Source organism: Larimichthys crocea, chromosome XX (genome assembly GCF_000972845.2).
Source record: "Larimichthys crocea isolate SSNF chromosome XX, L_crocea_2.0, whole genome shotgun sequence".
Classification (NCBI taxonomy): Eukaryota; Metazoa; Chordata; class Actinopteri; family Sciaenidae; genus Larimichthys; species Larimichthys crocea.
The window spans coordinates 1,976,899-2,003,509 of NC_040030.1; the positions used below are offsets into that span (position 1 = coordinate 1,976,899).

A 26,611-nucleotide genomic window follows, 5' to 3' on the forward strand; every position below is an offset into this window, starting at 1 on the left:
TCAGCGGTGAACAGTTTGTACAGTAGTGGATGAAATGGACATTCTCGCGGAGATAAAGTGGGAGGATTAGCCTTTGCGTCGCAGTGCCCCATGCTTAATGCTCGCTGATGACTTTCCATCTATCACTAAGGTATACCAATGTTGTATTCTCATTAGAATTTAAGCATTGCAATGCAGCCTCCCAAATGGTCTCATAACTGCATGAGTGCGTTTGTAAATCTAACTATAAAAGCAGCGTCCTTAATGCACTTTTAATTTCCCCTAAAACTCATCTGAATGTTAAGATAAGCCCTTAACTTAATTCCGCCTTGCATCAGGCTGTGTGAATATTGATCACGCCATTTTCCAGCTGTTGGCACATTCGCACATTTTCTGATGTCTGCCGTCGTGTGGGAAATCACCCGAGCAAAGCAGCTGCAGTGATGTGCGTTTCATTTGTGGTTTATTTGGGTCAATTTTAGCCAAGAGGACGGAGCCCGAGCGCCAGCCACATCGACGTCTGTATTAGCGTCTGCTGGCATACAGATGAGAATGTGTCTGGTCAGAGAGGAGCTCTGTGATTTGCACTTAATGAGGTTGAGAATAGCCCCAGTCCGAGCAGGTAAGGGCCAGACCGCGTTGACCTTTAGCACCCCCATAACCATCAGTCACAAGAGCCTGACAGATTGCAAAACAATTGACCGAAGCGCCGGCTAACTCATGCATATGACCTGCTGTGAAGAGACTGTCAGCATAGCAGCAAGGACATCAGGGCAAAGTCAATTCCCAGTTAATCTCTGTATGTATCAAGTTATTTATCTGTATTGATCAAAACAATATTATTTCAGTTATAAGAACAGGCTGGAAAGAGACTGAGAGGGAAGGGTATGATGAGATCTTTGTTAGTTAAAGTTACATGTCGAAATAAAATAAAAAGAAATTAAAGTATTTGACCCAATAAATACTCTCCCACTCCCAGATGTACACTGACAAGTGTCGGTTTTTGGATTTTTGTAGCATATATTCAATAAAATGTAGTTTCTATGCGCACTAAATACAATTGATTTGAATATACAAAATAATTTTAAGTTTAAAGGACCAGTGTGTAGCATTTGGATGCCTCTAGTGGTGTAGTTACGTATTGCAACCCCCTTCTAAAGCTATCTAGAGTTTAGTTTGTCTTTTCTGGGCAACCAAGAATCCGCTGTGTTTGTAGATATAAAAGACTAAAGTAATAAAAACATAACTTTTTTTTATATTTCCAGGTGATTGTTCACTAATAAAACCATAGTTATCGATTATTGTTATTAGTTTCACACACTGGACCTTTTAAAGCAACTTTTGTTGAACAACCACTAGGCGATTACAGGACAATGCAGCACACTGCAAGCAAAAGACGTCCGACATTAAAAGACAATAAAGTGAGTCTGTAGTAATGTCAGTGTTGCAGCAATATTTATCCAACGTTTAACATTAGCCACCATAAGCATAAGTCATAGCAGACTACTGTAGCAACAAAAGCCCTGGGTGTGTTGAAGTGTTTTATTGCTTATGAGCTCAACTTTTTAATAGTAGGAGTAAGATTGGGTTATTCTATCTTCTATACACTTTAAGATATCTTTAGTTATCTATTTCTGTCTTGATGTAATATCTGGCTTATGGTGTCTGTGTCTGCGCTCACAGCTTCCATAGCCTTAAATTCAATCTCCACTCCACTTGTCTGCCGGCATCATGATAATGAGACCTTACAAGCCAAATTTACAACAGGACTCCCGAGTGTGCACCTGAAAACAAAAATCATTCTCCTTGATGGATGTGCCACCTCCAGATTTGAAAATATATTCTTTCTCTCTATATTTTTCTAGGGCCATTTCTGAATGTTGCAAAACGCTGTATACTATTAGAGGAGCCACAAGCGGGGTTTGATCGATGACACTATTCCACGCAACTGCACGGATGTGGTCACAAGTGCTGCCAAACACTCAATAAGGCACGACCTTCACCGAGGGCATGGCGTGGTCACCAACAAAACAATTATCTCAGCTCGTTTCCCCTATTGCTCACCCTCCATACATCATTGTTTTATCAAAATCGAAAAAGACCTGACTGTATACAGGTACCAGAACTCCTTTGTCCACGGATCGATTGTTGATTATAGCTCCTGTGATGGTTTAAGCACCCTTCATTGCAAGCCAAGTCCAATCCTGCAGCAGCATGAGTCAGTACAGATGGTTGCCATATTATAGCTGTTATATTAATGCAGCGGAGGCTTAATTCTGAGTTATTGTCTCTGCCAGAAATTCTCTTGTTGAGAGAAAGTCGTGTTTCTCTGTTGCGTGAGCGAGGAAGCAAACCTCCTTCAACTAGATGTGACATTCATTAGATTTAGGCCATCGCAAAGTTATTAATATTTGAAAAAGAAAAGGACCACAACAAAGACTTCAAAACATAGCATTGTTCTGACTCGCCCACGTTAAACCTGTGATTTTTCTTCAAGTCGATAACTCAGCCAAGCTTCAGGATAGTCTCATTATGCAATTTTTATCATGAAATGCTCTCAGTCTGGGCTTTCACTTGAAGAGTTTGCTGCGTCTCCTCTTCTTGAAAGGAACCGCGGTGATAAAAAGAAGGTCGCTCATCAGTTTTTCTGCTCACCCCGCAATCTGCAATTTTCTGGATTTTTATTTTTTCTCTCACCACGCTCATAAGCATATTTAAACATGTCAAGACAAAAAAAAAAACATTAGCCCTTATTGTCTGACATTTAAATGCAGCCAGTTCTCTGAGTCATCCGGGGACGCGTCCTCCTCATGCAGAAATGTCAGGCTAATAAGGTACAAACAGCCACAGTAATCCGATTCAGTGTACATCTTTAAGCATAAGATGCAATCAATGCATTCAGCCCTCTGGTATCCCAGCAACATGTCTGTGTGTCTCTCTTCCCGAGCCTCTAAATCTTTGCCCCTAACCTATACATAAGGGAGTAGGAAGGGACAGGCTTGTTACGGGGAGGGAGGGATGAGTGTTCGTTTCTGCCCAGCAGCATCTGCAAACACCATGCTGATGTTCAAAGGACTAGCACGTTGGTAAAAAGTCATTTTAACAGGTCATGACCAGGGAAAATAAGTGTGGACTTCCTCTGTCAATCACAATATTAGCGCTAATACTGATGCATCCCCAGGCCTGAGTGAACTAATTATTCTAAGGATGTTTTAGTGTTTGTTCGGCATGTGTCTCATATTTGTTTGTGTATTTTGATCTCTGTCTGCCAAGAATGCAGTCAATATTAGCTGTATATATTCATGGCAGGAAACATATTTATAATAGACCTTGTAGCCAAGGACATATGCAACATTTATGTGTTTGTTTTGAGCTCTTTTAGCCATAAGGCTCGTCTCTCAAGAGCCCAGCTCATACTGAAGTTTGTCAAAACAAATTCAAGTCAAGCTCTACTAACTTGGACGTTTCACCGTTGGACTATAATCTCCATGTAAAGGCAATTCTGAGATTTCTTTCAAAATTAAACGTTAAATATGTTGGAAAAAAGTTGCTGCAAACATGTGAAACGACTTTGAACAAGACATACACATACATGTATGTACATAAACTGAAATGTGGAGTCTCAGGATTTTGTGGGCGGGCCTTAAAGGGTGGCTCGATGACACGCTGAGGCCACCCTGAGCAAGAGAGATAGAGATGAATTCATCTCGCTCAGAGTGTTTCAAAGTCAGTCATGTCATTTTTCTGAACTCGTTTCAGTCGCTTCACGAGTGGGCGTGGCTTCAGCTCATTTCAGAGGACACGCCCCCACAGTCCTGGAGCTGAGAATTCATTTTTACCTGATTTAGACGCCTAATTTCATAAACTTGTCAATATTTTTAATCATTCAAATTTGGCTGGGTGGTTAATAACACTTTCTTCTTTGGTCTGATAAACTCAGAACACACATTTATTCTTACTTTACACAGAGAAGAAAGAAAATGTATGTAATGTATTATTTATTGTAATTGTATTGTAATCTTCATCACCATAATACATTTGAAAATGTTTAAATGCTCACACAAACCTACTCCAATATACATATTCATTTATGTACATATAACATTCATACATGTATATAGCTATATACTGTTCATGTACATATCCATACTTTACCATAACAATAGCCGTTAACAGCTACCTTTAAATGTGTAAACAACCATACAACTTTTGTATTATTTAAAGTTTAATTCCCTTTGATGCTATTTATAGTCTGCATTGTTCAAGCAATAGCCATTCAGTGTCTTTATGTTCAGTAATTACCTCCCTACACGGTGTTTTTTGGCAGAATCTGCCATGCCTACGCATGAGGGAATCACATGACGCAAAGCATCCAGTGACACTTGTAATTGCATGTGTTATTATGATAATTGTGCTGTAAATGAATGTCCACCTGCCCGTTTATCCTGGGTGTTTATCGTCTTTTTTTAGTGCGACTGCCCCGTCACCTGCCTTATAATATAAACACGACCTGGAACGTGTCCAAAAACTCATTGTGCATAAAACCAGATGCATCATGTGAGAGAAATAGGAAAAGCAAAATGTGAGCCCCACAAAAAAAAAACACCAACATTTTCTTACTGAGCTCTCGCAGTAGCCCGGTGATTTGAGCTGAGGACAAAGGGTTGCTAGGATAAAGTGGAGCAATGCGAGGTGGGATATGATGACAGACGAGATGTGGGTGGTGGTGTTGCTGGTGGCAGCTGTAGTCTTAATGGCAGAGCTTGTGTTTCTGTATCAGTCTGTGTGTGTGTCGTACATACTGTTGTAAGGACCTTTGCAGTGCTGCTGACTGTCCAGATTACAGGATTACTGCCGTGGCGGACTGTTCGACACCTTTAAGTCAGGCGAAAGCTCCAATCCTTTTTCTTGCAATGGGGATTTATATCATTCAAATCCTCCCTGCAGCTAAGATAAAAAATATATATATATTAATATAATCTGGCAGAATTGTCACAGGCTGAAATCATTCTGATGTGCTCAGCCCCGGGAATGTTAATTAACGCTGAGGTCACAAAAAGTCCTATCCGGAAAAGCAGGGGAAACATTTGAACCAGCATAGGTGTGTTTGATTTATCCACCTAGACGCAGCCTGAGACACATAACCCGGGCAGCTCTCATGTATCTTTAAAACAGGCTCTGTATTCTGCTGCTGTTTTGTCCAGGTCATGGCTATCGGGTCATTTATCAGGCGAATTATGTGCATCACACACTCTTCGATGTGTTGTCCTGCGCCTTTATCACTCCCAGTAGAAACACATGCTGACAAACACACACATCTATACACACAAAGAGGACTTGTAGCGGTCGATGGGGGATTGTGCAGCAACCGTCCAGCAATCCATATCTTATATTTGCCACAACATAGAGCCATCGAGGGAGAGGGGGGGGTATTTGTCTCCCAGATCAGCTCCTAATGTGCAATATCACGTGACAGAGGCCCTTTGGGTGTCATAGTGGCAGAGAAAGCACATCCATCTGAGCCCTAAAGAGACCCATGCCTCCCTTCAGTAGATGAAATGAGGGGAAGCCCGCGGCCAGTTTGTTCCCAGAGAACAAAACCACATAGCGGCTTTTGCTCCAGTCCTCAAAGTGGATTTTGATATACCAGTTAAGGTCCGGCATGATGCAGGTGATGATCACATTTAGCGTTCTGTGGGAGTTTGATAATGTCGTCTGCCTCTTCACCAGAGCGAGATCCCAAGCTTCAACCCCCCCCGCGGCCTATCTTGCTGATTTGACACATCGATGTTGACAGGCGACTCTGGCCTGAACAGAGCCTGAACGACCCACATAGGGATGGTCAATGCGTGGCCCTCTCGGTCCTGCGACGGCCTCGTGGAGCCATCAAAAAAACGATCCGACTACAATTTGATCCAATTCCGATTTATGAGTTTTACAGGAATGAGAGCGATTCCGTTCATTTCCCACTTCAACTGTTCAAGATGATATGAAATGTGGAGAAGATATAAAAGAAAAAGAGTTAACACATAACTCAGTTCCAGCAGAAAATGGTGGTGAGCAATTCCCAGACATGGGCACCATTTCCTAACACTCCATACCATTTTTTGGGTCATCACAGACAGGAGATTCATCCGGCTAAAACAAAATTGTCATCACTCTGCTTTGCTGAGCTAGAGCTTAAAGAGAAGGGAGGAAGCCAGGAGGGGAAATGGGTTAGCAAAGAGATAGAGAGAGCAGCTGTGTTGTGGTGTATTGCGCCGTCCCTGTCAGGCTGGGCTTATTGAATTGATGTCACTCCTTTACCAACTCCAGTGGGTTGGGTCGCTGTGTGTGAATCAAGGAGAGAAGGAGGGAAATACTGATAACCGTGGTTTTCCTGTGAATTTGGAGGGTCTGGCGACCTTCCAGAGATTCAAGGAGTTTTCTGAGCCCCGGGCTTTCCAGCGGCCTCTCCAATAAGATCGAATTTACCTCCAATTCAGTACACATTTGTGTTTGTGGAAATGTCGGCGGGGTTGCTTATGTGTGGGCCTCGCAGCGTGCGCATTCATGTGTGGGTGTGTGTGAGCAAACATACAAAGTGTGTTGTTTCAGACAACCCATCCCACACACCTTCAAATACAAACTAAGAATAGCTTGCAGGGAAAAGACCTAAACTCTGTTACTCAGATTCTTTACTACATCACACATGCCTCGCAGTAACCCTGTGAGATTGTTGTCATAAGTTTCTCGGCCGTTACCGAGGGGAAAAATCAATACAGGACCAAAAAGAGAGGGTACCTGGGTGCCCTGCAAGCTATAGTGGAATCTTAATCTACTTTATATGGAGGACTCGATTCACGTGTGAAAGAAGGGGGCGAAATGAAATCCTCCTCTCATGAAATGGATGTGCCGTGGTATTTCTCTTTGACGACGGCGGAGGAGCACGCTGCTCCTGAGTCACGATGCGAAGGGCATGAAAATGATTTGTCGACGCGTCACAATTATTTGCATCTGAAAAGATCAAATATTGATAGGGCAGAAAGTATAATACAGTTCTGCCACCCCTTTGTCCCTCTGTCTCTCTCTCTCTTCCTCTTTGTCTGTCGGGTACAATTCGCAATTATGACTAAACTCAGAGATTAATCTTACAAAGTCGTCTCCACCCTGCGCACTGACTGCAATCTTTTTTTTTACTGCAGTAATTTCAATATTCAGTGGAATGGTCTTATAAGTCAGATATAGTACAAGTTTCCATCTTTTAAAATGAAGCACAATGCAGTTAAGTGTTGACCTGTGGCCAAAATGAATTTGAAGTAAATGTTGGAGGATATTGCATATTAAAGCAACATTGTGTCACTTTTTATGTAACTTTGTGCTCTGGGTCTGATCATCCATCACCAACGATTTCACTGATTTTGGTGAAACTGGGTCACATTTTCCTACAACTATAGCTAATGTTAGCTGCTGTCTGGACTGTGGGATCAGAGCACTGAAATGTTAGTGTTTGTACCACAGATGTTTTGGACCACAGGGAAGAGGTTTACATTTCCAGGGTGTGTAGGAGGGGAGTTGGTGTCGTGCCAGAACAGGAGCTAGGCAAGCAGGCAATGAGCCTGGTCCTTTAAGTCAAAGCTGAGACGCCAAATGGGTTCACATTCATCCAAATAGATGAATCTGTGTTGCATTATTCAGCCCTGAGGCTGTTATGTTGCAAAACCAATAAAGACAATGCTGAAAAATTGTTATGACTCGAAGAAAAATGGACTTTATGACCTCAATTCATGCATGGTGATGAGAAGAAAAGGCGAGGAGTCCATGATAGGTTGTAAGAAGTTAATCAGTCAAAGCACAGGGTACACAAATGGCAAAAAAAATCCTCCCCACATCTGTTTCCTGCTGAAGAGTTGCTGCTTTTATCTTAAATTGAATGTTTGGTCAGACTCTTGGTCAGACTTATGATTTGCAAGTAATTTGTTGTGAGCATGTGTATGGAGCCCTTGGAGCACATATTTAATCAATTATCTATTTCTTATTTTCCTCTTCACGTTTCATCAGACTGTGTGGCGAGCTTAACTGGAAAACACTGATAGCTTAAACGCATTGAGCACCAGCCATTTCGAAGCTAACCTTTGGGATAAAACTACACCAGCCAGTGCTGTTAATATTAATCATCCATGTACCAGTGGTCCCTCTGCTGCTTGTTGTGTGTGGCGGGTAACCCCTGTTAGTAGAAGACCTAATTAATAAAAACTTTTGGGTTGGCAAGATGTGAAAAATTTGGAAAAAGCTCTTTTTAGTTGCTATAATTTATATTTTTTGTGTTAAAATGACGAGTCATCACCCGACTGCACAGTTCCCCCTCATCTCTATAGAGCATTTCAGTCTCTATTAACTTTGTCACACCACTCTCATTGCATCACTGGCCACAGCAGGAAGCTGTCTGACAAGAAACAAAACTGAAAATCTGTCGCCTGAAATACCTGACCCGCACCAAACAGCAGACAGACAACGTTAGCTGGTAAACAGCAGCTGAAGCCAAATGTTTCCCTCAGGTTTAGGTGGAGGAAACGGCTAAAAAGAGAGTAAATACTGAGCTCAGGTTCATCAGATGGATAGAAACATGACTCCAAATTAATACTAACGCTGTGTTAATGAGCATATTTTTGTTAGACGTTCGTCATGAACTGAAATATTAACAATATGTTGATGCTTTGCTTTAACTTGTTTCTGCTGCCCCCAAGTGGCCAAAAAAAAAAGAAAGTTCAGTGATTATTTAAGGTTATTTATTCACAGCTCATAAACCCTTTTACAAAGTGTGCATGATTACAGTGTTAATATATGTTTTACCATTTATGTGGCAGAGACTGAACAGGTGTTGTGCAAGCATATAGCCAATAATAAAGGGGAGAGGTCACTGGAGAGAGCTGCCTGCCAACACCATCAATCCATACCATAAAATATCTTTCTTTACCTCTCTCCCTCTCTCTCTCTGATTCCTCCTCCTTCATTCGTTCCTCTTACAGTCGCCATAATTCACTGGCTCTAGTTCACTTTTTACTGTCCGGCTTTACTGCGCAGCACAGCAGAGTAATAGACTATTGACTTTTTTGTCACATATTTGCAAATAGGCTTGTACAAGGGTGGAATAAATATGAAAACTTTTATGGTTCGCTGATAATGTTTTTAACGCCCATTCTCAGCTGCAGTTATTAGTACCATTACTCTAAAAGAAAAAAAGAGCAGCTCCATCCAATTTGCAATCCAGCTCGGTCAAAGCGATGACAGAGTAGTCCTGATGAGGCGGTGAGACGGGTCTGACTGGGGTTGTGTCTGCTGTGTGTTTGCCTGCCTGTCCTCATTAGATGTTGAGAGATTGACATAGCCCCCCTCCTCCTCGCTTTCCCCTTCCCCTTCAGCCTTAGATGAAGCTCTGCGAACGCAAGCGGGGTGTGAGCAATAATGAATCACTATTAGCCTGGGTCACACTGGCTGACAGCCAATTTACAGGGCAGGAGAGGCTGCAGACAGTGACATCCAGGTAAATGTGAGCGCTTTATCCAGAGGGGACCACGGGTTATTTTCAAAGCACCTATCATGAAAAGATAAGACAGATTATATCTTATCTTCTGATATTCGTCCGTTCACCTCGGGCCATTTTTGGTGCAAAGTAATAAGGACATTTCTGCAGCAGAAGTTCAGCATCTTTTTGCCACTTTAGCTGACTTTAAATATGTGGTTGCATGCTGACATCTAGTGGTGGTAAACAGTTGCAACAGCAGGAAAATATGTTGACTGGATTCATTTTAGTAGAAAGGTGCTGTGTGATTTTATTGTCCGACGTGTCGTGTGATTAGAAATAACTTTTTCCTCCAGAAAGTGAGAAGCAAACTTCTAACTGTAGAACATAAATGTCAAATATTGCATGTTCGGAAAAGCAACTTTATAACGTAATGACGTATCCTGTTAGGGAGAAAGACAAATATTTACTTGACAAATAGCTCATGAAGTGTTAAACGTATAATGAGTTTTATAACACACAATCCCATAAAATTCTACCCAGCACTGAAACCGTTGGTCATAATCGTGTCATAATTACAGTGAATGATGGTGCATATGATGTCTGATGTAAATGACTATATGAACAGTGGCTTGTAAAGGCACTGCAGCATTTTTATGAGGCCCTACACTAAACATCAACAGAGTTATCGCTTTACTGGCCAACTGAAGCGGAGCTCGACCTGCGTTTAAAAACTCATGACTCATTCCAGGAGGCAAGTAAAGAAATGAACAACCATCAAATGAAGAAAATAAAGATAAATTAAAAGTAACTTTTCTGACTTTACGCTCGTGTTCTTCTCGGAGGTGACGGGATGACCAAGTACAGACAGCTCCATCAGTCAGTAATGTAACTTTCTGCAGGTCTGGGTCAAAATGAAATGTTCAAACTTTTGAGTCTCCCAGAAAAAAAAAGACAAGTAAAGAGAAAAGTGTCAGCGAGAGATTGGATTCTTTCTTTTTTTTCTTCTCAATATCACTGTCCTGTCAGTTCCTTTCAGTAAGTTCTTGATCCAAACCTGTTCCCCAGCTGTCCTGAGAGAGCTGAACTAGACAGCTACAATGCAAGTGTGACATGTTACCAGGGCTGGCATGTGAGAAGATAAAACTCATTTCAGTCTTATGAGAGGGAAATATTTTCATTTGGTTTCATTTTTACAAACCAAACAATCAAGTAAATGAGAAAGTGAAAGTAATAATTAGTTGCAATCAGATAGCAAATAATTAAAAACCTGTTTTTAAATGAATGAATGATCACTGCATAGTTCTTATTATTGCACAGCCAATAAAACACGCACAACTGAACATCATGTAACTACATAAAGATTATTCATACTGGCAACTCTCTGTATGTTTTATTAAGACTTGTGAAACCAGATCAATATGTAGGATTTAGTGGCATCTAGTGGTGTGGTTGCTTGGTTCCTTCCGAGCTTAAAGGAGAAACTACGGTAGGTCTGTAGATATAAAATAACATTTGAAGGTAATAAAAACATAATGATTTGATCATAGTTATAGTTAATTATGTGCCTTTTATGCTGTACTCTGTAAATAGAGCCCCTAAATCTTGCACAGCAGACCTTTAAAGTACAAGAAATGTATTTTTTTTCTGAATGGTGGCCACTATACTACTAATAATAATTATAGGATAATGCTTAATGTAAAGCTCTATACTGTTAAGTAACACCATGAGCTCCTGGTCATACCAGACTGACTGCAGCTGTAGAAGAAAAAACCCTCAAGTGAGAAACTGTTTTGTTGCTTCACCAAGGAATAACTTCTTACAATGACTCATACCACTAAAGCAAATATAGCCTCCTCAAAGAAGCTCTTTATCCTCCACTTTGCAAGAAATTATTCAACCTAATTGTTTTGTGGAAAACAAATGTAACCGCATAAGATTGATTTTGTCTTTGTTTGTTTTATTTCCACATTTCTAAAAGCAGCTCCTGAGTTTTAAGACTGTAAGTGTTTTGAATCGTTCTGTACCAGTCAAGTGATTATAGCGCCGTCCTGCTGAGCGGTCCATGGCTCAAATCAGACATCAGAGAGAGGAGAGACATTAGAGGCCAAACTTGTTATTAGGCCTCAACTCAGCTCCTGAAGAGGAGCTTCCATCCAATCAAAAGAAGTTTGTGCAGTTCATTCATAGAAACCATGTGGAAGCTGTAGGTGGCTACAACTGGTCTATCAGGGAGAAATCACCAGAGAGCAGCCTCTATTATTATAACTATTATTATTTACTTTTTGTTGTCATTGTTTGAAGCATAAAAATTGCCACAAATACATAAAAGCATAGTTTATGATTGGAAAAAAAGCATGAAGAGAAAGAAATATGAGAAATGACTGTGACTGAGGACAGAAATTAGAAAGCAGCATGCTACAAAAAAGATAAAAGTACTAAATGAGTGTGCTGACCCCGATAACAAGCGAAAACTCACTTTGCAGTGATTATGCTGCACGTTCAACCACATAATACACAGCATCTGCTATAATTTGCCACCAGATGGCGTCGTATGCTGACAGCTGCTCAATAAATAAAAGAAATTTAAAAAACATAAAGAATAACAAACAGCCTGTTTGATTAATTCATTATTTCATGATGAACACGATTTAATACCGGCTTTAACTTAAAGTTTTTAGACATAATATTCATAGTTTCATTTGTTTGAATGAATTCAGACATGGAGTTATTGTTAATATTAAGTGTGTATTATCTTATTTAAACTATACTTTAGTATTTTTGGCTTGTGGTTCTCTTAAAGGTGCAGTGTGTTTTTCACGCATGTATAATCACCTGAAAATATCAGTCTTTTTTGTTTTTGTTACTTTAAATATTAATGTTAATATCTACGGTGGGAGCGGGTCCTCTTTCATGAAGGCCACCATGTTGAAACACCGTGTTTCTACAGTAGCCCAGAACAGACAAACTAAATACTGACTCTAAACAGGGTCCCTAAAGTTTAAAGTTTGTTTCTCCTTTACACTGTTATGAGAATTTTTAAAGAAGAACCCTTGAATAAGGAAGACTGTATTTAAAGTATCAAAGTTTAAGTTGAATTTATTATTCTTGTAGAATAAATAAGGAGCGTTTAACAGTGCAACACACAAAAAGGGGTTACAGAGAAAAGGCTCCTCGAGGAGCTCTAACAGTTGCTTCTTATACAATTTTCTTAAAATGGGCTGTCTCAGATACCTCCCCACTGATAATTTCCTTTTTTGTTTTTCTGAACGTTATGTTTCTTGTCCAAAATGACACTTCCCTAACTTGTCTCTCTTGTCCTTGGACTATTTTTATAATTATCTCTCCCTGCCAGCCTCAGTAAACACATGCCAGATAAGGAAAGTGGACGATACATGCAAAATAAAAAAAACAAAAAAAACAGGATACACACATCTGCACCCCACCCCGTATAATCCTAATTTTTATAACATACACTAGGAAGATGAGGGTGATGTGAGGAGATTGCAATGCAGCGATTAGTCCACTAGATGCATCTAAATTCCACACACTGGACCTTTAAAATGAAGCGGTGTCTATATAATTGTGACCCCTACTTGTGAAAATGTGTTGTGTTTGTTGCCCTGGAGAGGTGAAACTATGCAGAATTTCATAGATAAAAGCAAAAAAATTAAACACAGTTTTGTGTATTCGTGTTCTTCTTTTGTCTTTCTCCCATGGAAACATCCATTTCTTGAGTCTAGACTGTGAATAAGATGTCCGGGTCAGTTAAGGGTTAAAAATGCTTCCTCTGCCTCCGAGACTCCACCTCCTTTGGGTGAGTCAACATAACAGGAAGCAGGAAGTTCTCCCATCTGTGCACGTATATATCTGTCACAGGACTTTGCTTCTAAGGTTTGTTTGGCTCTGACTTTTCGATCGTATCTTGACAATGATTGAATTTGCACTTTAAAGGCTGCACAGGCTGATCTGTGATCAGCGTGGTCGTGGGGAGAAGCAGGAAACCGGTGGCATTGCAAGTGTTTGTGGGTGTAAACAAGGCCTTTTCTTGTGTGTGATCACTGCTTGCACTTTGCTCTACTTTCGATTTCACAGTGAAACACTGAGCGCTGGGTCTCGGCAGAATGGCAGGCAGGCTCTCGCTCCAAGAGGTCGACCTCTCCTGCCCCATATGCTGCGAAATCTTCAAAGACCCCGTGGTCCTCAAGTGCAGCCACAGCTTCTGTTCACAATGTCTGCAGGAGTACTGGAGGCAAGGACGGAGCCGAGACTGCCCTCTGTGCAGGACCCAGTCTCTGGACGACCCCGTGCCCAGTCTCACCCTGAAGAACCTGTGTGAGTCGTACATCGAGGAGAGCGAGGGTCTGGGGGAGACGGGGGGAGAGCTGTACTGTGATCCGGGGGAGATGTGCCCTCTTCACGGGGAGAGGCTGAAGCTTTTTTGCCTGCTGGACAAGGAGGCCATCTGTGTGGTGTGCCACACCTCAAAGAAGCACAAACAGCATGATTGTTGCCCCGTCAGCGAGGCCGTCGTAGATGTGAAGGTGTGTGTGTGTCTTCAAAGCGAAAGTTTGAAAGTTTAAACTGTTTCTTTTCAACGTTCATTTTCTCTTAATTATCTACTCAGGAGAAAATGAAGTCAGCCCTCATCTGTTTGCAAGAAAAGAAGGATGCTTTTGACAAAATGAAGAAAAACTACGAGGACACTGTGGCGTACATTCAGGTGATTCTCGGTGGAAATTCCTCCATGTATATCGAGGTCATGCAACCCGTTTCCCGAGCGATGTTTATGTTTTTATTCTCAGGTCCAAGCTCGATTTGTGGAGAGGCGAACCCGCGAGGAGTTTGAAAAGCTTCGCTCTTTCCTGCAAGCCGAGGAAGAGGCCCGGATGGATGCGCTGAAGATGGAGGAAGAGCAGAGGAGTAGAGCGATGATGAAGGAGATCGAGAAAATTACCAGAGATATAGCGTCCGTGTCCGAATCCATCAGGGCTTTAGAGGAGGAGATAGCTTTGGAGGGCATCTCTGTCCTTCATGTAAGTCTGAAAATGGAGACGTGCATAAAAATCCAACTTGTGTTATAGATTCTTTCATGAATTTTCCACTTTTCTTCTTCTCAGAAATGCCGGAAGACATTGGCAAGGTGAACGAAAGAGCTTTTATCTTTTAAACCTAAGCTTTTTTATATAACAACATACATAAACTGTCTAATCCTTCTGTCTGCAGATCTAACTGCCCAATTGCAGATCCAGTCATGGACCCCGGAGCGCTTATAGATGTGGCCAAATATGTGGGCTCTCTGAGCTTCCACGTCTGGGAGAAGATGCATAAAATCGTCAAATACAGTGAGTTCATAACTCAATCCCACTTTTCAGGTCACGGTGAGGTGTCTCGGCTTTTAGATGTATTCCTGAGGTGGACAAAAGGTTGAGATGCTGTATGAACTACCAGAGACAGCTGACAATCTGCCATGTTTTCTTCAGCCCCAGTGACTCTGGACCCCAACACGGCTGCCCCGTGGCTCGTGCTGTCAGACGACCTCACCAGCGTGTGTGACAGCGATGAGAAGCAGAAGCTGCCCGACAACCCGGAGAGGTATGACCCCGACACCGGTGTACTGGGCCGTGAGGGCTTCACCTCAGGAAAGCGCTCCTGGGACGTCTGCGTGGGAGACAACACGGCGTGGGTTGTCGGCGTGGCTAAAACGTCCGTCCAGAGAAAAGAGAAAGTGTCTTCAGTGCTGAAGAACGGCTACCTGTGTGTCTACTTTTACCACAAAATGTACTTTGCGGGTACTTCTCCTCTAACAAGGCTCAACTTGAAGAGGAACCCGCAGAGAGTCAGAGTGCAGCTGGACTGTGACAAGGGCCGGGTGTCTTTCTACGACCCGCTTGACAACACACACATATACACCTTCAAGCACGCCATCACCGAGAGAGTGTTTCCTTACTTCTGGGTGGGTTGTCAGCAGTGCCCTTTGACGGTCGAACCGCTGGAGGTTTCTGTGAAAGCGACCGAGTATTGTTGAAAGCGCCACTTTGCAGATTTCTTCAGCACAAAAAAAGGGAATGGGAGCCTGCATACTTACAGCACTTTTCTTTCCTGTTTGTATACAACGTCCTTCAGCATTTTCAAAGTTTCCAGTTTAAACCTAACGACTACTTACTGTGCACTTATTTCAGTTTGATCTCTGTGCTATGAGCTACTCTAAAACGTCTTTAAAAGTAAACAGTATAGGTGTGTTTTGAAATTATGATGAAATTCTGAAATAATACAGCTGATTCTGAGTTTGAATGTCAAACTCTAAATGTTGGATTGGTTTGGCGTTACGGCTATATGGCAATCACTGAATATGCTTTATGCTTTTCTATGGTTTATGCAAACATTAATATTATTACAGACTTTTCAAAGTGCTAATTTACAAATAAATAATTTGCAGGTATCTTGACTTCCCTGTGTCGGTTTTTCAGCTGTGTTCTGCTCTCACCATGGCGTAGAGTAGTAATGTGAAAAAGATTTCATAGCAGAGCTGTTTCTTGCTGTATGTGGACTATGCGGATCCAAAAGCCCCCACAGCCACCAGGGGGCTCCCCAAGATTCAGGTTCAGCCTCAATATATTTTGGAAGAATTAAAAGTCTTTATTTGTAGCCAGGCAAACTCTCTAATTTGTTGTGTGAAGCACTTATATGCTTAAAAAAGCATATTTTTTTAATAGGTTATAGACATTTTTTTTTTATTGTTTGCACATTAATATGGATGCAGGTCCATTGTATTTTTATTCATTTAAGTAGGTTAGGTTTTTTTTTACTGTTTCGGATTGGTGGGGAGAGTTTCAAAGTTTATGATTTTACATTTATTAATGTACTGCTTCCTTTTAAACAAACTGTTGCATCGCCACAGATCATCTGAAAAGGTTAGGAATCTCTCCCTCAGTGTTTGACAAAACCCCGCCCCAAATAGTATCTTGTACAGGGTCCTCAGACAGCTAGAAACGGTCCTGAACCATAGTGTTACATGATTACAACGTAGATCCAGTTTAAAATCATCCTGGCTACAGCTCTTGGATTGTGCCTTGTGGCACCAATAGCTTGGAGGACTTTTGAGTTAGAAATGCCGAATGGTGGGCCCAAGGCACAATCCCCCTATTGCATCTAGGCCACATCCCCATTGCATTACTGCAGCAGAACACTGCCACTTTCATTGCAGGTTGACTGATATGGGAGTTCACTGTGGCAATGAAGTGTAAAAGAATGAAACAGGAACAAATATTTACATATTCATATTGAACCAATTCAACTGATGAAATTCTAAGTGGGGCACAGCAGCAGGCTTGAGTTTCCTGCCCCTGGTAGACTGCGTTGAGGTTAGTGTTTCTGTTGCTTCCAGGATGTCAGAGGAAAGGAGGTCGCTTCCAGATACAGACGAAACAAAAATTAACATATTTAATCTTCGCATTGAACTAATTGGACTGACAAAATCTAGAATGGCAAACATACTTTTGATGTGTAATCTGGAGGCACCGCTGATATCTGACCACTAGGTGTCAGTGTCCTCTATGTTTAATTCTGTGCTATACTGTACAGTATATGTCTTATTGGACTCAATACAAGTGTCTGCTGCCAGGGTGAGCCATGGCTTTCTGAGGAAAATGAACTCTGGCACAAACAGAGCAGCGAGCAACAAAAGGAGCAAAACTCTGTCTAAATAATGAATAATGAGGCCAGCGAAACTGGGTGAAAGATTTATGGTCCACAGAACAGCTGGAACATGAACTCGGTTGGCTGGCTGAAAGGTTTCTGTGACAGGAAAAGTGTTCAAGTCAAAAGAGGAGATCAGTCAAAGCCGCCTGACATTTATTTCAAGATGCATCTGTGAATGTTTCGTGTCAAGTCATCTGCCATCGCTTCACTGATGCCCTGAGAAGTCAGATCAGTGTAGAAGTTCAAACATATTAACATCAAGTAGCCCCACATTAGATTCTTGGATTCTAATTATTGATAGATGGACTGAAACCAGGACCTCAAGCCTTCACTAAGGACTGTCCTAACCCTAACCACCTGGATTGGGGACCACTCCGAGCCCCTAACATCAAGATTTAATTTCAGTTTCCTCCACCTGCCGTAAGTCCAACAACTCAGGCTTCTTGCCTAACCATAAGTGTCTGGACTCAGGCCCTAAGATCTAGGCCTGTTACATACTGGATCCCAACACCACTCACAAGAAAAACTAACCTTAACCGCCTGAACTCGGATCTTAACCTTCATCATTTGGACTCTTTGCCTAACTCTAACCCACTTGGGGTCCAAACTTTCTCGGGATCTTCCCTTTAAAATGTAGTGAATAGAAGTACAAGTACCTCAAAGTTTTGTATGTATTTAGTTACTTTCCAACATTGCTTTTGTCTTGGCAAAATATAATAAAAGTGGACTGACTTGCAATAGAAACAGGCAATAAACAGAGAGTTTTAAGGAGCCATAAATCCAGATCAGCAAACGACTTTACCTCCTCATAAAGGTCATAAAAACTGGAGTGAAACCAACATGTCAGCTTGCCAATAACGTTATAGATGTTCTGCATGACCTAACATTTCAACAGATGGAAATCCGGCCTGGTGATGTTCCAAAAAAGTTCAACAAAAGCAGCATTTAGAAAATGAATCCCGTGTCCTTGAAATAGTTTCAGTCCTTTGGACAACATCAGTTAATTATTTCCACACTAACAACCTCTGACAACCACAAACACTTTGCCCGTCACCATCCATCATTACAAACTGATTTGTTTATCCTGATGGTCGACAGCTCAATCTGTGTCCTCCTCCTCTCTATCATGTCTGCCCAAAAACATCCAAACAAGCTATTGCTGATATTTTGATTAATAGTTGGACATTTAGGGGAAACACGCTCATTCATTTTCTTCTTATGGATGAGAAGATTGTTAGCTGGTGATCATTATTCATCATATTATTATCATAATTAACACTGTATGTCTGTTTTTAGGACAGTCTCCAGTTCCTCTGTACAAAACCTTGTTTTTCAGTGTTTTTCTTCTTTACCGATGCAGCGCACTGCGCAGCTGGTGGGTGTTTGTTAAAGTCATTTACACCCATTTTATGTATGAATTCCTTATGATGCTTGCAGAGTGGTTTGAGCCCTGTCTTTACATCCCACAGCAGCCTGTCAGATGGATAATGTATAATGGATGAGATGTTAAAAATAAAATAGGACACGCAGGAAACAGAAAATCAGGAACAATCTTAGAAAAACAAAAACAAAGATTTATTTCCTCATTTGAAAAATAATGATACCAGAAACTAAAGCACAGAGAGGAGACATGAGAGAAATGTGAAAATATACAATGTGGACTTACAAATACAGCTTTAGAGAGAGACAGAAAGTTGTGCAAATATATCTTCTGATACGCAAATGGACAGCAAATAATTGGGTGTTTCAGGCCTTTCAACATCATACACCCTCCTCCAGGTGACCCAGCTTACGCTGATCCGACCCAAGCTTGTGATCAGATGGCAAACTAGCTACACTGCCCCCATCATGGCTCTACTCATAAGTCTCTCTCTGCTGCGTTGGTGGTATTGTGGATGGCTTTTCTTCTCCTCCTCCTCCTTGTCCTCGATGCCAAGCAAGCAAAGACCTCACGGAGACCTGGTGGTGACGACGGTCAGCACTGATGCATTTCCTCAGCGGCACCTCAGTGTCACGACTCACCTCAATTCCTGCTTTGACCACCTTTAAGGTCTCTTAAACTCACAATATAAGCAGCCATCTTCTGAGGCGACTGCTCACCCTCCACTCCAGATGTCTCCAATAGTGTTTGAGCCAATTTGAAAAAAACAAAACATTAAAGACTAATAGTAAGAGAACAAAACTGGTAATTTCTGTGTTATTTCTAAAAGGCTAAATGTGCCTTAAAAACATCAATATTTGGCTTTTTTTTGATGGGACGCAAACAAAGATACACAGTAGAAGAAATAAGCTGCATTGAAAAGGCATCAGTCCCAGTTCATCCCCCTCATCATCACAGTGATACAGGGTTAGGGAGCTACATTGTTCAGTGTCCAATCTGTAACGCTGCATTCATGTCGCGTGGGGGGAAAACAGCCGCTACTGTGCTGATATGGTTTTAGTTTTAAAGTCGTAAACACTTTATTTAACAATCTTCATCCTCTCCCAAGTCTTTAAATGTGAGGACTTCCTGCGCTCGATCAAATGAGTCATCCCCCAGCTGTGTGAGAGAGTCAAGTGTGAAAAGGCTGAAAGGAATTATTACGAGCAATTCAGTCGTAGTAGCACTAATCGCCTACTGTCTTCCTGTGGTTTAAGACTTGTTTAATCCTTTCAAGTCAGGAGTTTGAAGTGTCAGAACATCGCTGCCGTTATTCCCACCGGACATGAACACAGCACAACACCAAAAGGCTTCACACAGAAAAGACACACAACTTAATTAGTTCTGTTCACCTCGTTAAAAAAGGCAATTCAATGAAATCAGGATCAGGGTTTAGAGCTTTTCCTCACAGTTTACATACTAGCTAGTGGATGCTTAAAGCTGCAGGAGCTGAGTAAAGTCAACTCACAGACCCAGTGTGGTGTTTTTGTTTTTTTGTCTCGTATAGCTTTGAGAAGCAAAAAAAACATAAAACAGATTTTTACATTTTTACGAAAGCGTCAAATTAACAAACACGGGAGGCAGATCAAAACCTTCCCCTCTAAAAAGGAATAGTTTGACATTTTGGGGAAATATGCTCGTCTGCTTTCTTGCCGAGAGTCAGGTGAGAGGATAGATACCACAGTTAGCTTAGCTTAGCACAAAGACTGGAAACGGGGGGGAACAGCTAGCCAACAGCTTCCAGCCTCGTGGCAGGAAGTTAATAAATCTATCCAGCACTTAACCCCTCAAAAAAGTACAGACGAAACAATATATAACATGTTAATTAGGGGGTTACGGGTGCGACTAGGTGGGGTTTGTCAGGCTAACTGTTCCATTCATTTCCAGTCTTTATGCTAAGCTAAGCTAATCAACTCCTAGCCCTAGCTTCCTATTTAGCATACAGTTACGAGTGGCATCAATCTTCTCACCCAAGTCACTTTTAGATGGAGCTAAGAAATGCTCCTAGACATATAACTCGTGTTTTTGTCACTCTCAGATGGAGCCAGGCTAACAGTTCCCTTCATTTCCAGTCTTTATGCTAAGCTAGGCTAACTGACTCCGGGCTCACGCTTCATATTTAGCATCGAGGGTGGCATCAGTCTTCTATTCTTCTATATAGTTGGGAATAGGAAGGGTTTGTCACGGTCAGGTAGAGCCAGGCTAACTGTTCCCTTCATTTCCAGTCTTAATGCTAAGCTAAGCTAATAAACTCCTAGCCCTAGCTTCCTGTTTAGCATACAGTTACGAGTGGCATCAATCTTCTCACCCAAGTCACTTTTAGATGGAGCTAAGAAATGCTCCTAGACATATAACTCGTGTTTTTGTAGGGAGCTAATAGGTGGGTTTGTCACCCTCAGATGGAGCCAGGCTAACAGTTCCCTTCGTTTCCAGTCTTTATGCTAAGCTAGGCTAACTGACTCCGGGCTCACGCTTCATATTCAACATCAGGAGTGGGCATCAGTCTTCTATTCTTCTATCTAGTTGGGAATAGGAAGGGTTTGTCACTGTCAGGTAGAGCCAGGCTAACTGTTCCCTTCATTTCCAGTCTTTATGCTAAGCTAAGCTAATAGTCTCCTGGCTCCAGATTCATAGTCATGAGTGGCATCAATCTTCTCACCCAACTCTCACCAAGAAAACAATTCCTTAACGAAGCACGATATTGACACACACACACACATGAGCAGGCGTACAGTACATGAATTCACACTCGGACACAGTTTAAAACGACAGCTTTAAAAATGTCCCACTGACAGACACATAAATACAGATCAGTACAGACACACAAGTTACAAATCGACCTTCAGGTGGATGTGTCTTTGTGTTGTCACAGCTGGCTGGTGTGTACAAGGAGGCGTACTGTGCAGGTTTGAGACTGACCCACTGGCCACGTACTGCCAGTTAGTGTTTGTTCAGAGGTGTGAGGTGGTGCTATAACTGATAGACTTCCCTTTAAGGGCAGGAAACAATCACCGTATTTCCAAGCCCACACCTCTATATTTAGATTTTAGCGTCAGTTGATCAGAATCGTCCGATGACCAGATGAAAGTCGCCATCTGATTCATTCCAGCTGATTCGTCCCCGTATTGGTCCGATACTTTGGACTGTAGTGATACTGGCAGTGCGGTCCTGCCATGTTTGCACCTTCAGCATGTTCGAGGTTTGTCACAGTTGCGTTCAGTTGTTATAACTTACTGTATCGGCTTACGTCTGTGTGTCGTTTGTTGGAATTACTGTGGAGAAGCATTCTGGGAAAAGGCTTTGTGGATTTGTGTGGTCCCCCTATTTTAGACATGCAGAGCACAGAGCCATAAATCACCGCGGAGCCTAAAAATCGCTGGCGGGGACTACGGCTGGTGTAAGGCTACATGTAAACTCCTCCCCGGTTGTTGTGTTTCCATGACGACACACCTCACGGGGACCTGGAGTTGGGGGTCGGGCTCAGGTTTTCCGGTCTTGTTTGCGACTCACAGTATCAGGGCGGGAGGACGAATCGTTCCAAAGCGCACTGTAAATGTTCCCAGTTCTTCCACAGCAGCGCTAACACGGACACGCCCACACAGGTGAGCGCCAGGTGGAGGCGGCTACGCAGCAGGGGGGCGGTGAACTTGGCCGCCGTGGAAACGCACACCAAGATCACGGTGACGATCGCCAGCATGATGTTGATGCATTTCCCCAGCAGCACCTTGGCGTCTGTGTTTTCCACCTGGACCGTTTGTTGCTGCTGCTGCTGGAGCTCGAGCTTCGACACGCGAGTCTGACACGACTCCAGGACCTCCTGCACACACACACACACAAATACACACAACATGGTTAACGCAACTTGTGTAACATTTCTACCATAAATTAACAGATTTTAAATCATGTTGATGTAACTTTTTACGGCACTATTTCACTGATTTTGGTGAAACTGGATCATATTTTATGGAGGATTCATATTTTTTATGGAGGCACCTCAACTCTCTGTGATTTACAGAGTTTCCTGATGAGTACCGGGGGAGTGTTAGGTTGCATTCAGACAGGATCGGGTGCTGCGGCAGTGTGTGGTGGGATTATTTCGCTGATTAACCCGGCTTTATTGATGCCGGCGCTCCCTCACTCTCATTCACTGTCTGAGTCGCTCGACCACATCTCGCTGTCTTAAACCATCGGGTTCAAATCAAATTGAACTTCTTAAACAAAGCCAGAACACACACACACAGGTAGAGTATCAGAGTTTAGTCCATGAATCCACCTGGATAGTCTCAGTTTCAGAGACATTTCAGGCTGACTGTGGAGCTCTGAATGGTCTGATTGTCTGGTTGGAGGCAGCAGCATAACATCGGCTGCGTTTTTTCCAAAAGGTGGATCCGGCTCAGGTTGCTGCGTTTTTGGCCCGACACCCCTGCACCTATCGCAGCCAAAACAGACTACCTCCCTTAACTCAAATTAATGGAAAAACCTGTGTCTGCTGCAGTGCTGGACCCTGTCTGAATGCACCCTTAGTGCTTGTACCACGGATGTTTTGGACCACCGGGAAGAAGAAGAGAAAGTGAGAGCGAGCGAGCAAGAAGCTGCCGGACAAGAGTAAATCTGGGGCTGACTTTTAGTGGTTGGTGAAATAAAAGGCTGAAAGACAGACGCCGAGATGGGCTGACTGCTGCTGGACTAGTCGGTGATATCAGCTGGCTGCTATGTCTTGTGTTAAATTTTTAAAGTTTGGTTCATATTCAGCACGGTGGTATTGTACTAAAAACTGAAGGACACTGCCGTTTAAGATCAGGGAGACACTGAAGAGTGAAGCAGAGAAACATTAGACACGAGGTCAACAGTCTGCATAGTTTGACATTAAAACAGACAGATTCCAGTGCTGTACTTTAAATGTTAGTTAAAGGCTAAATGTGAGTGTGTGTTACATAACTGCTACTTAGAGGCTTTACTGTGTGTGTCTGTGCATGTATACCGAACACACTCATACCTGTATGTCCCTTGCCCTCTCGTAGGCCTGATAGGCCACCTTCTCCTCGATGCTGGCCAGTTCCTGCTTCAGATTACTGGTCTCATGCTGGTGGAGCTCCGTCAGGTCATTTAACTGGTCCTCCAACCGCTCATACCTGACACACATACACACACACACACACACACACACACACACACACACACACACACACACACACACACACACACGGAGTAGGTGGAGGCAGAGCGCAGAGAGAAACAATGCATAATTGAGTGTGTGTGTGGGCGAGTTAACAGTACAGCAGTTTATCTACTACTTGCAACTAAGCTGCTGAAAACATTTGCCCTTGGTTGACTTAGCAACCGTATTTTTTTCATATTTTCTATTTCATTTATATTTATTTATTTATAAATGTAAGATTTCCAGCTAGTTTGTGACCTCCTAAAAAAGAAAAACCTTCATGCGCAGTGAAGCCTGATGAACCGCTCAACCGGAGAGTAATCTTTCCTTCTGGCGCGGTTTCATTTGAAGGACTTTGAGGAGGTCATGAAGTATTTTGCAAGAAAAGTGAGAAGAAAACGTGTCTCAGCTTAACACCGAAGCCTCTATATGACCTACATAAATATACAAGACCATCAGCGAGAATTATTCTTAATGCCCGCCACCGAGTCAGGCGGCATTCCCCTTGAATCGGACAAAACAAGGCGATGGAAACACAAGCTCTTTTGTCCACAATCAACACAAAATAAACACAGAAGTTCCTTGTAGCTGCTTTAAGTTAAAATCTATGTAGTTTTTCTTTCCTATCTCGGATTTATTTATCTAGATTATAGAATGAATCCGATGCTGTACTGACCTGTATCTCTCCTCCTGCATCATCTGTGTGAAGTAGCTGTAATCTCGCTTGAACTGTGAATTCAGCGTCTCCATGTCCTCTGCCAGCTGTGCCTGAGCCTCCCTGATGTCCCGCACCATGTCCAGCACCTCCCCCAGTCGCCCATTGGAGTCTGACCTCCCGGGGTCTCCGGAGGTCCCCGAACCCCCGGCCAGGTTCCCGTTTGAGTCGGCGGACGCAGACGTCCCCGTGGAGCACTCATCGTCGCTTTGGTACTTGGTCGTCTTGGCTACGGTGTTGGCGCTCCCGCTCAGGCCCCGCGCCCCGGCGTCCACCTGCAGCCCAGACCCCGACTCCATGGAGCTCTTGAGGTGGGCAATGTTGTCGGCGCTGCCAAACTTGTTCCTGATTAGGTTGGCGATCTCCCGTGACTTGTTGAAGAAGAACGGCGGCGAGAGCGACACGCCAGGCCCGATTGTCTTTACTTTATCCAGCGCCGGGTGGCGCCCGGTGGCGCTGACGTCTCGCAGGCTGCCCTCCTTGCTGTGAGTACCGGACTCCTTGTTGCCGCCGTCCTTGTGGGTGTGTTTGCCATTGGTCTCGCTGTCCTTCACACGGCGGTGGTACTGCTCCAGCTTCCTCTGCAGCCGGGCGATGCTATGCGCCGACTTCTGGTTCTTCTTCTCGAAGACCTGGCGTATCCGTCCAACCTGCTGCTTGTCGGCGTTGTTCACCAGTTTGAGGTACTCGGCGACGTTCTGGTCTCGAGCCGTCTGCTCCACTTTTATCTGCTCTGTCACCTGAAGGGAGAACAAGAGGAGAAAGCTTTTTAGACTTGTAAAAGTTCACTTTACTATATCAACCTCCTGTTGGCAGACACACCATCACACCTTCAACAAACACATATACATATACTTCAATATCACTAAACCCCAAACCAACCTGTCATAATAGAATGTGAGTCTAACTTATTTCATCATTTGTCAATAATCTCTTTAAATCAGGATAAACCAGTAAATCAAATGAGAGTAATGAACCTGAACTGCAGCGATGCCCAATATGCCTGTGGTGGAAATAATTCCACTTTGAGAAACCGTGTGTAATGAAAGCCTTGACGACGAGGGCTGTGGTGAAAATGAACTTAGAAGATTGGGTGGGATACAATTTCTAATTAATTCAACAAATGAGTTTGATAGCTTTTAGATTGGTGTCTGTAGTATCATCGCCGAAATCTAAATGGGAAGTGGGTCATTATTGGATTAAGAAATTCTGCTCGACAGAGTAACGGAGCCGAGGAGTCTGTCTTTAATTTAGTCCTCGCGTGTGATGTTTGTTCAGAGGACCCACGTGTCGCATGTGTACACGCCGCTTTGCTAGTCAAACACGGTAAATCTACAAGAGAGGAGGAGGTGACTCAGGTTTCCTCCGACCTTGAGGATCTTCTGCTGCAGGCTGTCGATACCCAACGCTCCTTTGGTGAAATCCAGGCCCACTCCGTCGTTGCCGACGCTGTCCACCACGTCCAGGTTGGACTCTGAGCCGCCGCGACGGATGGGCACCGGGATGCTGAGGATGTTGACATCGCAATTGCTGCGCTCCGCCTACGGACACACAAAATAAACAAAAATATCAGACAAGAAAATGCCCCAAAGTGACGTCTTACAACGTCTTCTTCTGTTCGACCAACAGTCCAAAACCTCAAAACATTCAGTTCATACTGATGTTTGACAAAGAAAAGCAGCAAATTCTTTCACCTGGAAATGTGGTTTGAAAAATGACCAAAGCAATTAATCAATACCCTTATTTTTCTGTCATGGTGTTGATGTCACAAAGGCTTGAAAGTGAAAAATCAGACAACATCTGATCCTGCTGTTACGATTTCAGCCTTCGTGGTGTATTACCTTTCACAAACAGGCGTAGCTATGATAACAACTGTTGTCGAGAGTAGCGCTTGAGAGGTGCAAAATTACATAATGCCTCATTCAACATCTTAAGAGAGAAAATGACAGCTCTTCTGAAGCACACACTCAGCAGTGAACTATGTACCAACAACACTGAGAGCCTACAGCCAGTTGTTATCTGCGAGGTTGTACTGTAAAGAGCTAAATGCTCAACAGTCAGGAAACAACTTTCTATTCCGCAGATTAACTGGCGCTCGCTCACTGTCATTCACTGTCTAAGTCGCCGGACCACAGC

The 26,611-nt window shown here is 42.8% G+C and overlaps 2 protein-coding genes across 5 annotated transcripts in view; one reads left to right on the forward strand and one right to left on the reverse strand.

Annotated features, from left to right (window-relative positions):
* Positions 1 to 13,260: 13,260 nt before the first annotated feature.
* On the forward strand, positions 13,261 to 15,929 carry trim35-14 (tripartite motif containing 35-14). The gene is made up of 7 exons (XM_010749364.3): positions 13,261 to 13,375; positions 13,577 to 14,025; positions 14,109 to 14,204; positions 14,287 to 14,517; positions 14,602 to 14,624; positions 14,708 to 14,826; positions 14,965 to 15,929. The coding sequence occupies exons 2-7, from the start codon at positions 13,606 to 13,608 to the stop codon at positions 15,507 to 15,509; spliced, it is 1,434 nt and encodes a 477-aa protein (XP_010747666.2). The 5' UTR covers positions 13,261 to 13,375; positions 13,577 to 13,605; the 3' UTR covers positions 15,510 to 15,929.
* Positions 15,930 to 18,735: 2,806 nt separating this feature from the next.
* Positions 18,736 to 26,611, reverse strand: part of LOC104933836 (transmembrane and coiled-coil domain protein 3) — a 51,198-nt gene continuing 43,322 nt past the window's right edge. For all 4 annotated transcript variants that reach the window (XM_027272301.1, XM_027272302.1, XM_019278476.2 and 1 more), the window contains 4 exons: positions 25,846 to 26,016; positions 24,437 to 25,215; positions 23,599 to 23,734; positions 18,736 to 22,419 (listed from right to left, as the gene is read on the reverse strand). In XM_027272301.1, the coding sequence (XP_027128102.1) occupies positions 22,117 to 22,419; positions 23,599 to 23,734; positions 24,437 to 25,215; positions 25,846 to 26,016 (1,389 nt within the window). In that variant the 3' untranslated portion in view covers positions 18,736 to 22,116. The remainder of the gene's footprint in view (positions 22,420 to 23,598; positions 23,735 to 24,436; positions 25,216 to 25,845; positions 26,017 to 26,611) is intronic.

Bases quoted from the DNA above. Each gene is read 5' to 3' on its own strand.
- trim35-14 (XM_010749364.3), top strand. From the start codon at position 13,606: ATGGCAGGCAGGCTCTCGCTCCAAGAGGTCGACCTCTCCTGCCCCATA. The intron at 14,026-14,108 runs GTGTGTGTGTGT...TTATCTACTCAG, and splicing joins AGGCCGTCGTAGATGTGAAG to GAGAAAATGAAGTCAGCCCT. The intron at 14,205-14,286 runs GTGATTCTCGGT...TTTTATTCTCAG, and splicing joins ACACTGTGGCGTACATTCAG to GTCCAAGCTCGATTTGTGGA.